This window comes from Dioscorea cayenensis, chromosome 2, assembly GCF_009730915.1.
Source record: "Dioscorea cayenensis subsp. rotundata cultivar TDr96_F1 chromosome 2, TDr96_F1_v2_PseudoChromosome.rev07_lg8_w22 25.fasta, whole genome shotgun sequence".
Taxonomy (NCBI): Eukaryota; Viridiplantae; Streptophyta; class Magnoliopsida; order Dioscoreales; family Dioscoreaceae; genus Dioscorea; species Dioscorea cayenensis.
In genome coordinates, this window is record NC_052472.1 from 2,452,178 (window position 1) to 2,464,665 (window position 12,488).

The window sequence follows — 12,488 nt, forward strand, 5'->3', positions numbered from 1 at the left end:
GATCGTTAAATTGACACCGTATTACATAAACTATATCGCAGTTATCATTAACATTGTAGGCTTAAGTGATGTTATTATAATAAAAAAACTAAATATAGAAGGCAAAATTATAATTTTTTTTTTCAAAATTGAATGATTGAAATAGTAAAAGGAGGGAAAAATAGACATTAATTAAGTTGTTTACACTTATTAAAATTATAATAATAATTATTATTAATTTTATTCACTTGTAAATATGTTTTGTGTAAGTATGAATATATTTTGATGAACTTAAAATATATTACTATCAAAATAGTTGAGTGATAAAGCACTTGACTCCCATACAAAAAATCAAAAGTTCAACTCCTTTCCATGGTTGAGATATAATAATAAAAAAATATGCATGTTTACGGTAGCTTGTCCATAATGTTTAAAAATAAATAAATTTAGTTATGTAGATCTTATGAATGTGAAGGAAAATTGAGATGCAATATTCAAGCTTTCCATTGAAATGAAGATGCATCAATTGGACTTAATAGCAGTACATTTCCACCAACCAACAACTAATTAAAGAATGTATATTGGTGGTTGGTAATTAGAAAGCTAAATCTTCTAATATTATATATATATATATATATACACACACAATGCCCATTTTTAGAGCTTTTGTCCACATGGGGTGAGAGGTTACCTTGGTGCATCTGCTCTCCTGCCATTGATTGCCATTTTCTTTATGTTTTTTTTGGGATGTTACAGAGTTTATGTCAATGATTAGAGTTTGTATTATATATATATATATATATTTATTTGTTTATCTCTTGTAGCATTGCAAAGAAGTGTTTTGCATATGATATGGAGTCTAGGAAATAAGTGAGCATGTTTTACAATAATTTTTTTTAAGAGAAAATAATGATTCTTTGTCTCATAAATAAAAAACCTTAGTTAAATTAACATAAACTAAATAAACTAAATTCATTAAAAAAAATTCAGAAAATTTCAAAATATATATAAAAAAAATAAGTTTTAAAATGCAAATTCTTTAAAAATATTTTTCTATTTTTTATTTGTCAAAATTTACCTAATTTACGATTAAAAAAAAATTAATTAAAATTAGTTGATTGCTTATATTTTACTTAAAAATTTATTACTTTCCAAATTATCACTATTCAAAAAACTTCACACTAAGTAGGTATAATTTAATACTTAATTAATTACTTATGATTTATTGAAAATTATATAAATACATTAAATTAAAATGTAAATGTAAAAATATAGATATTTACACAAATTTTAAATAGATAAATAATTAAAAACTTCAAATTGTGACAATTAAGAAAGAAAGGAGAATAAATATTTTTTGTTAAAATATAAGTTTATCAATACATATTTTTTGATAAAATTATAATTCAAAGAAACTTTTTGACCAAAAGATACTACCACTGAAATTACTTGAGAAGATTTATTTTCAAATAAATAAAATAATCTAAATTTTAAATATAAAAAGTACCTCACATTTTCATTCATACTTCATCAACATGAAACTTATGACTTAAGTTAATTTACCTACAAATATATTAATTAAGTATTATTAAGCATAACTTGGGAATAATTCTAAATTTTTCCATTAAATTCAAATAAAGTTATATTTCCATGCAACAAAGACACAACCCTTGCTTATATTATAGTAATAATAAATAAATAAATAGTAAATAAATAAATAAATAAATTCTAAAATTAAAATTTCACTACTAACATGTAGAGTAGAAAAATGCACAATGGAGAATAAAGGCTTAGCCAGGGATTAGTGAAAATGCATAACACAATTTATTTATTTACTTCCATAAAAACAAATGCACCCTCACCACAAAAATAAATAAATAAATAAATAAATAAATAAAAATAAAATAAAAATTACGTAAAATAAATGTTTTTTAACTATATCTTTATAGGCAGTACATGTTTAATAGCTACTAAGATATAAATCATGGTAGCTATATATTATAATTATAAGTTACAACCCAAAAATAATTCAAAAGATGAACTATATAGTACATAAAATTAGTTTATGTAAGTTTATGCTAAAACGCATTTGTTTTAAAATGTCTGCATATATCATTACAAATTTTAAAAAGCAAATGTATGAGATTAAACTTCAAACTGGGTATAAATAGAGACTCTTTTAACAGACATATAAAAATTTATTTCCTTTTTAAAATTTATAAATGGGAAAGTTTAACGCCAACTAGACGTTTACTTGAGAGACAATAAATTTGGGTTAAAAGGAAGCACAAAACAAGCATGCTAAATTCACAGAGTTAATAAAGAGAAGTTACTCATTTGCTATAGCTTGAAATAAACATACTTAAGTTTAAGATGATTAATAAAATAATACATAAATTTGTAGCAAGTAAACTTACGGATTTGATAAGATAGAGTACAATACTCTGAAATTGCTAAAGGTTATATGCAAAGCATAAATTGATTCCGAAAATTCCTGCATGTAGAGAGCAGGTTTTGTTTGGAAAGCAAATGAAAACTAGCGAGCCAATGACAAATAATCAGATGGCATGAACTATAGCAGTACCAAATAAGTATCAAATGCCAACAGCCCTTAACATATAAAACAATCAATTAAACAGAAAAAAAAAAGTATTTTATCTGTTATTTAAGTTTAACAACTGATGACGAAATTATTACATATACCGAACTTTGTGTAACAATCCCTGGAGAATTCTCATTTGAAACTGTCTCACACTGAAGTTCAAGTCTAAGAAAAAAATGGAAATGTTTCATGTTAGATTACTTAACACAAGCACTCACAATGCTATTTGTATAAATTAGATTTACCTAATAATAGACTACTTGAGTGACTGATAGGCATTAGCTTTTCTCAAATCCTTAATCTCATACCACCACCCCATCCTCATGAGGTTTAATAATAGCTTGAATGAGCAAAGCTTCAAATTTCAAAGATTCTCCTAAGAACACATTTCAAAAGGGGTTGATTAAGTCTAACATTACCTGTTAGGTCAGTTAATCCTGCCGATCTAAAGTGGGGCCAAAAATTAAAAAAATTAAAACAATTCAATATCACTATTTCAAATACTAATATTATGAGAGTAATATTGGTCATTTTAATAATATTCTGTTTCCTATTTTTGTTATGTTTTCTGGTGGGTGCATGAATAAATGCTTTTGTTTCTCCTGCTTCTTATATAAACCAACAGAAAGAACAACACTGCTTTCCATGATCTTTGTCATTTCAAAATAAATATAACCCTTTTTTACAAAATTTATTTATGAAGCCTGGAAGTAACTGTATTTCTTATACCATTTGTATAAGGTTTAAAAGCTAGCAAATATAACTGTTAGTATGGCTCATTAATAATAGGCATAGTTTAACCTAAAGTCCACATGTGGTAGCTCCTTCTCATCACATCAGCTTTTAGATCATTGGATTCCTAAAATGTAGTTATCACTCATCATTTAGATTAAACCTTCCTCCAATGAACTACAATAATGTACAGAAATGCGTGAAACTGCTTGTTGATCACTTAACCGGCGTCTTTGGTCAGCAGTCCTTAACTAAAACATGGGTTGTTTGGTTTGATCTGGGAGAGAAGCGGATTTTCATCCTAGTAACAGAAGTACAGAGTTTTGGTCTGTGAACTAAGAGAAAAAAAAACGAGTCATTTTAATATATGCATTTAAGTGAATAACAGGGTCACATTGGTTTTTGAACTAAGAAAAACACAGGATTGTTTTAAGCTTCTTAACTAAAGAGAAAAAAGGGATCAATTTAGTCTATAGACTAAGAAAACAAAGTTTGGTCTATGGCCTAATTGAAATGTATATGCTAATTTGATCTTTTGAACTAAAAAAACGGGTCATGTTGTCACAAACTAAGATAAAAAGGGATCATTCAGGTCTCTGAACCTAACAGCATTTGGTCTCTAAACTAAGAAAACTGCTCATGTTGATCTCTTCACTGAGGAGAAGAGAAAAGAGTGGATTATTTTCGTGTTTGAACTAAGAAAAAAATAATTGAGCCTCACAAATCAAAAGAGAAACATTAGGATGCTTTACTTTGAGTTTTTACATGATTAAACTAAAATAACTCCACGTTTGGTTCAAGGAACCAAATTGACCAGACTGTACACCTGAACAAGAGCATCAATCCTGCACACCTCGACATCAAAGGCTGACTGCGAAATCATTTGAAATTACTCAGCCAAGCTAAAAACATACTCTTTCCTGGTCTTTTTTCTCCATCATCCTCCCTCACCGTTCACCTCCTCCCACCTCCCTTCCCAGCATTTAAGAGCCTGACCATGAGCCCCCACCCTCCTTCCCACAGCCCTAACCCTAGCCTGACCAAGCACATACTCCAGCCTCCTTTCCCCATCTCACCTCACGTTCACCCAGAGCACTTACGTTTCAACCAGTGCCCCAGAGCCTCTCTACTTAGAACCATATCAATATCTCACCATTCTCAACCTCTCATATTACCTTCCAAACATATCCACACTTACACCATATTCTCCATTCTCACCACCTTCCTCCTCATCTCATAAAATCCTCATTTATCTCCACCCTTCCCACAATGACTACATGCATGCAAAACATAGTAAATGTCCAAAGGTCACAGTTTCAATACCGCTATGTGTTTGCACGAATAACTCCATAGCCTCCTCTCCACGTCCATCGCCATACCACCAATCATCGCCCGTCCGCTGACACATCTCTCTCAGGCATTCATCGAACACCTTCTTCCATAATCAAAGTACCGCATTTCCGTACGTAACCGCAAGCTCGTGCTCAGCTCCGCAATGCATAAGCATACGAATGGCTAGTGCGTACCAGCTCTTACCATAACAAGGTGTTGGGGCGCACAGCAGGATAGAGCGGCAATGAGAGTGTCAGCGTTGCGCGCAAGTCCTCTCGCCATTGGAGGAGCGCACTGAAGGGTGTAGCAATGGGATTGCGCAGACTTGGAACAGGGAATGGCCAGCGTTCCAAGTGACTATCGTTCTCAAGCGTTTCAATGAACTGTGAGGCAGATCAAGGCATCGAAGAAGCGCCCGGCGATGGAGCAGCAAGTGGCAGCGAAGGGGTCAGCGAGACGCCATGGCCGGGCAAGGGAATGGAGAGAGAGACGAGGTTAGGGTCGGTGGTGGCGCGAACGCAACCGCGCGAAGAGGAAGGAAGGAGAAGCGGTCCGGGTGGAACGGCAGCGGAGCATGCGGCGGAAGAGGAGGAGTGAGACAGATGGAAGGGCCGGGAGGGGTGGTACGGATATGAGGAATTGAAGGCAGGCGGAGGGGTTGGGGTAGGAAGGTCGGTGGGCGAGGTCAGTTGGCGGCGGCGGCGGCGGCGATGGGGCGAGCGGCGGAGAAAGAGGTCGTGGAGAAGGCTGGAGGGTGATGGTGAGCTAGGGTTTGATGGAGATGGAGGGAAGGGTGGAGGTGGAGGTGAGATGGAAAGGTGGATCTTGATCTGATTAGGGTTTGCCATTGCATTTGGAGGGAGAGACCTTTGAATCAAAAGCAGAGGAATTGACTTTAAAATTTGGGGTTTTATTGAGCATTTAACAATGTAGCAAATCTTTGGCGCTGCGCGTTGCTCATTGTAGTCATCCATCTTCTTTAAGGTGGACTCGCCGCGAGTTGCAGTGCATATTCCGCCAGCATATTAATTGTATATCTGCAGAAAATATGAGTAATTGGGATGCTGCGCTTTATTAGATTAAGATATTGACTTGATTACTTGATGGTTATAACTTGGACTAAGATATACAAAAGATTCCAAAGCAACACTTTACAACAAAAAAAATTTTCAAAGTGCTTGCCATAATGACCTGTTGATAATTTTATATATTTGTTGTTTGTTAATAGATGGTTTGACTAATTTAGACTTAAGTATATACGTATTATGTATATTATTCGAGGTATGTATGCAATTAACTTTTATTGAGACGATATAGATTTCAAAATTTTTTAAGAGTGCAAGCCGATAAGCGGATAACACATAATTTTTCTCAGTAGCACATGTAGTCGTAAGGCCTTTGGGAGGCTATTTACAGGCGACTTAAGCTCCATGAGCGATTTCGCATTCCCATGAAACGGTTGGCGTGGAAGTACATGGCGGCGAGGAAATAGTACAAATCTTTATGTTTATGGAGTCTTCTCGAGAAAAAGACCAATAATAGTCGTCGGATACTCGCATTGAACCCGGGGATATGAGTTATAAACATTTGTGGTCCATCTCATTGAAATAAAACATTTTATTTCATGAAAAACTTGAGATAACCGGGAATGATTTAGGTTTTATCAACATTTATTTATTTAGTTTGAGCAAATTCGCTTCAAGATACATGGGCTATGACCAGGCACTTGTGATTGAGGAGATTCTCAAATTGAGTCTCGTATTCTTGATTCTTGATTCATGTATGGAAGTTATGTGTATGAAAAATATCTCTTATTTTCTCTCCAGGAGTTGCATATTAGGAGATTATTCCCGGAGAGTCAGTCAATGGTGATACTCACCGTTTGTCCTTTTCGCTTATAACATTTGCGCTGTGCGAAAAATATATAAATTATTTTTACGATATGAATTTTCGAAGTGTACCTAAACCGCTAATTCTTTAGGATTGTGTTTTCGGGTGTATGATCATTGAGCCTAATAATAAATGCAATAGCCATGAAAGCTACCACATTTTGCAAAAGAGCCTTTGTAAGAACTTGTTAATTTGTTTCAGTACTAAATAAGATGTTAAAGATCAACTTCTCTTCGCAGCATTAGGTAAGGTGAGTTTTTTTTTTTTAGTCATACTACTTACACTATTTATGTGGTTGAGTTCATCCTCTATATTGCTTTTAAATAAATTGATAAATTAAGATCCATTAAATAAAGAAAGGTGTTACTTATCGGTAACATTTTTTTTTAATTTTATTTAATAGGAGGAAACCATGTAGCTTGAATATGAAAAAAAACCTTGTTTTTTCTTATCAAATTTATAAAATGTAAGTTTTTATTTTAAATTTACTACCAATATCATATATATATGAGGATGGTTTTCTAACCAAATGAGAGGTTAGTATGAACTTCTTCCTAGTTGAGATAAATAATTTATCAATTCATAAATAAATAGTAAATAAAATAAAACCACAAAATCAAAAAAGAATGAAATGTCTTTTTGTATATCATAGTGTTTGAAGATTGACAAAACATACAGAAGTTTTATTAATGTCGGCAATTTGGTATATTCTATTTATATATATTAATACAAATGAAATGATTATTAATATTATTTATAATTTTATATGTAATTTGTTTACATTAAAAAAATGGAATTTCTTCATGATTTATTATTACTTCTTAAAAATTGCTTTACTAAAAAATTTATAAAATGTATACATTAGAGCACATTATGATTATAGCCGTTTAATGAAAATAAAATTTATCACTAAAAATGAATTTTTAATAAGTTGATGCGGGAAAGTTGGAATCATATACCCACTCTTGAAGCGATGTTTGCTTCAAAATAAAATATAAATAAATAAAATCTATAATGTGGCGACATTTTTAGAAAAAACATCATCCATATATATTAATGAAAGTGTTTCTGGTTTAGGCCAACAAGCATTTTGGTTGTTTGTTATTTATTTATTTTGAGAGACAAATCCGGGGCGTGCTTGGCCCGTCTGCAAATTAGCCTTGAATGCTTTCATGGATATTCATTTCAAGGAGGCCGATTATCAAACCTCAAATTATTCGGGAAATTAATGCTTGTTGGGTTTCTGGTGGCGGCGCTCACATATCTCATGATTCCCAATATATTTTTTCTATTATGATTGGGAGCATGTCAAGTTTTAATGAGCGAAAGCCTTAGGGATGGGTTCAACATCGTCCAAAAAAATCAAAAAAAAAAATCCACATAACGTAAATAGATTTGAGCAAAATCTATCATATTAATGCTGTTAGCAACCATGAAGAGAAGCTCAATATAACATATTTGAACATATTTCAGTTCTAGTTCAAAACAAACAGAAGGAAATTGATGTATATTGACAAGAAACCAAAATAAAATAGTAAACAAGGGACGTAACTTGATTTAAAGCAAAACACACAGCAACTGACAAGGCATATACATTGAGCCTGTTGGATAATTTCTATAGATGCGAAATAAAGGCCAAAGAAAAATTGATTCGTTTGGATCTCTTTTGAAGAGACATTTACATCAAAATACGACAACACCATGACTTAGCTTGAATATTCATGTTAATAGGAAACATAAAATATGGTACATAGATAACTCATGTTAAGTTGATAGCTAATGAAGTCAATGATCAGTCAGCGGAGACATCACTCTGGAGTAACTTGGAAACCACAAAGTAAACATTTGCACTTTTAGGTAAAAATCTGAAATAAACAAACCAGAAAGCGATGTGTCTAACGTCACTGCTTCTTACAGCTTGAATCTTCACGCCAGGGAAGAATCCGAAGAACAAATGGGCAACTTGTGGATTCGTTCATTGTTGGGCTTCAGCAAAACGATAAGACTGTGTGTGGCATAGTGGAGTTGAAACCCACTTGCGCATGCCACAATGCGTATGACCTGTGGATTGATGTACCAACTTGAGAGTTGCTTTGCAGAAGAGGCGATCGAAACAACTCGACGCAAGCTTCCAAGATTGTTGCCACGTAGAGTTTGGCGAGCCGTTTGGCAGCTCTCTCTTCGATGTGTATGTAATACTTGTACATTCGAGGAATGCAGAAAGCACAGCACCCCACATGCACCTTGAGGTCCCTGTTGAAGCCTGCTCACGAGCGAGATGGACGCGAAATGCGCACCATAGAGGAACAAGAGAGCTGGGCGTTGTGCTCCTGGTATTCCAATCTGGCGAATAGAGCAGGCGTGAGGTAAAGGCAGCATCTCCCAGACCATTGGGGTTTCATCGCTCTGACTGTTGTCTGGGAGTTGGATGAAGATGCAATTAAAGAAAAATGCATGCACATGGACCATATGTTGTTTGCGACTTATAAAAGTGCAATATGCTTAATGAAAAATAAATCAGACATATCATGTACCACAATAATATGAACATCAAGCGTTGGTCAGGATTTGTGGCCATCAGGCAAATTGAAGGAGGTTTATACAGTTAAGTAAATCAAGCTTATAATAAAGTAAAGACACTACAGTTAAGCGAGGAAACAAGAAAATTGTGTCAAAATACAGCACAAGGGTAAACAATTAGTCGGAGGGAAGAGGGGATAAATTGATTTATTATACACATGTCAGAGTTGTTTAATAAAGAGGGATTAGTATAGTTTCATGCACAGTAGCTGAAGCTAGATCAGAACAGTTGGCGACCGGGATGATGATCCAGTCTACTGCGACTGACAGGAATGTCACTGACAAGCATGTTGCATGCATTTGACATGAGTTCGCTGAGAAATTCAATACTCAGCCATCTCTTCAGCCCATGTCAACTGGTTTAACACTGCGGGATTGCATGGTTGTCTACATAAAGGCCTAAGAGACAAAATGCCTTGGTGAAAGGCAGTATCTATTGTCTTGATCAACAACTCGATCAAGAGATGCGAAAAGCAAACATTAAAATTTTGTCCGCTAGCAGGCAAAAGTGCTCGAGGTGTAAAATCAAATAGCCCAATTTGAACAATAATAATAAATTTGAACCATAATAGTAGAGACTCTGAGATCAAATCCAATAAGACTAAAATCTCATGCGAAAAGAACTGTATTAAAGAAAGGAGTCTTACACATGCGCTGCAGTGTAGCATGGAACGAAAGCTTGTCCCCTGTGCACGTATCTATCGCGATGTGCGGGAGCACTGAGCCTCTTTGCTAAACAGCGTTGCCTCAGCGTTTATCAGGCCAATGAGTGCCAGCGGAATGCAAGGAGATATTTGGAGGATGGTGTTGTAAAACTCTGCACTGTATTTGAAGAATGAGTATAATTTTTCTCACACCACTCAGTAGTGGATGTCACAGAAGACATGAAGCTTGATGTCATTGATGTGTCTGCCATTTGCATGCTACTGTTGCAGATCTGAACTTCCTAGTTTTACATAAGCATCTACCAGGTCTATGTGCAGCAAACAAGCACCTGAAAACAGAAGAGGAGTTGGGCACGAACATAAACAGAGGTTTTACCGCTATGCAGAGCCATCCATGTGGGTTTGCTGAGCAGCTATAGCAAAAGCTATTACCTAGGGACGTTCCCCACACAAAGTTTTTACGATATACGTAATTCACAAAATGACATGACTCACTGGCGACGATGCAGCATATATATTGATTAATATAATAATCTCTGAAAGTCTGAAGAAAAAGTGCAATTTTGCGTGACTCTTGTAACTTAGATTAAAGGTGAATATCATAATATCGAAGCACATAGGTCACTACCAGTTACCAGACTTCAATGACACGTGACATGTAACAAGCAGCTGGTGGTAAAGAAATTCACCCACAAAGTTATGCAAAGCAAATCGAAAATCGAGAGCTCAAAGTTGAGATGAGTTCCCACAACCACATATAACTTTCAACAATAATCATTACAACTATGCTCGCTCCATATGGAGAAATTAAATACAGGTGAATACAACTGTCCTTGCATCCCAGATACCTACAAGCATAGGTATTAATGGAGCGATACGATGGGTTGTTCAGGTTTAGAAACGCAATTTTGGTACAGATTATGATAGAGAGAACTTTAAATGCAAGTGAGGAAGAAACTTTTGTGTTCTAGGATAGACTGAGGCAATAACTGCTGAGGTACCGCAGAGGCAGACACACAGAGGAGACTAAAGCAAGTGAGACTATCGCGTGAAGATATAATAGCGTAAAAGCTAAAGAAACTATGAATGACTGTATTGCAAACAGCTCACCCTAAGCACATGTACTCCCAGATATCACTATACTACTTCCTGTTCTTGCATCACTTTACTTGAGAGTCCAAAAGCCTTGAACAAATTAGCAATGATATTCTTTCATTCTATATGCCACACCCACTAGACCAATAAAAGGCTACAAAGAATTAGGTCCTATGCCCACACACATGGTTTCCCATGTAATCCTCATATAGTAGACCTATCTTTGTTAGCATTAAGAAGAAAAAGCTAGAATTCTACTTCGAAACGAGTCGAGCCCTAACAGAAGTATCAAACATGGGAGGGCAGAGTAATGTCATTTCAAGAGAGAGTTTCCCTTGGCTAAAATACTGGGATATAATTAGAATATTACCACACACTAGCAGTTTGTGTGCATTCAGCTTAAAAATTATGATTGCTTCTTTATGCCAAGTGAGTTATTTCTCCTTTCAAGAATTTGGGGTGAATTGCAGTGCGCGACACCACGTTCCTTCCCAGTTGGCTTTGCAAGATACAACATCACATTTGTTGATGCTGGAAGGAATACTTGCAATCAATCTTTTATCAGACCCATTTTAATTTTTAAAATATGCTATAAACCCAATTTGCAGTGCTTGGGCAGACATATATTTAATGGTAAGACCCAAAAACCATCTTCCAACATGCTTGATACTTTCTATTTGTTTCTCCTCTAATATTTTCAGTTAGCATATTCACTCCTTTCTGTACTTTCAACCACACTGATGTATGGCTTTTTAAAGTGACTTAGCAAACAAACTAAATTCATGCTGCATTATCTATGGCGAGAAAACAGTGTTGTGAAAAGTATATGCTGAGTTTGTAAGCTTAACTGCCAGCATCTATAATCAAACATGGTTTATGGAGCATGCACCAGATTGGATGGTTTCATCGCCATGCCAATGTAGATGATGAGACTAATAACAAAAATTGTGCTTATAAGAAAGAGAAAGATTGTCTGCACTGTATTAGTAGTGATGTTTAATACTTATGCTTATTAATGTGTGTGCATCCTTACGTTAGATGTCTGCCCTAAGGTGGGTTAAAAGGGTAATAAGGTCTTTTAAAGGTTATGATGATGACTCTAATTCTCTTGTGTCTCTTTGTAAGAGAATGAAGACATGCATTTTGTGACTGAAAACAGCTTTTTGAAGTTGGAGATCTATGGATGGTCCTTCAGCAGCTCACATCTACTTCTTTCATTTGTCTTGTTGTGTTTAGCTTGCATCTAACATGTGTCACAGAGAGACATATAGCTGACAAATGGGGGTTGCACATTATTTTACATTTTTGATGGAAATTAAGATGGATACAGAGAAATGCTTTGCTCTTGGCCCAGGAATACGAAGTAAACAGTATCGGGAGCTGGAGATTACTTTATTCCACGGTTATGCTCTAATCAGAGGACTAAGCTGACCAGAATGGCGCTTAACTCTTATTCAAGATTAGGAGGACAGAGGGTGTTTGCCATTGTTCACTGGATCCAGGAGCCTTATTCCTATGTTATTGTATATACATAACCCAAACCAATAAAAATAGAATGCCATAAGACTACAAAACTTAAAACACAACTTCAAAAGTAGCAAAATACACAAACA

General features: G+C 34.9%; 1 protein-coding gene and 1 pseudogene across 1 annotated transcript; both read right to left on the bottom strand.

The window, feature by feature from the left end:
- Positions 1 to 5,040: 5,040 nt before the first annotated feature.
- Positions 5,041 to 5,493, bottom strand: LOC120279518 (formin-like protein 13). The gene has a single exon (XM_039286450.1). The coding sequence runs from the start codon at positions 5,491 to 5,493 to the stop codon at positions 5,041 to 5,043; it is 453 nt and encodes a 150-aa protein (XP_039142384.1).
- A 3,030-nt stretch (positions 5,494 to 8,523) lies between these two features.
- LOC120279529 lies at positions 8,524 to 10,031 on the bottom strand (annotated as a pseudogene).
- Between the last annotated feature and the right edge of the window lie 2,457 nt (positions 10,032 to 12,488).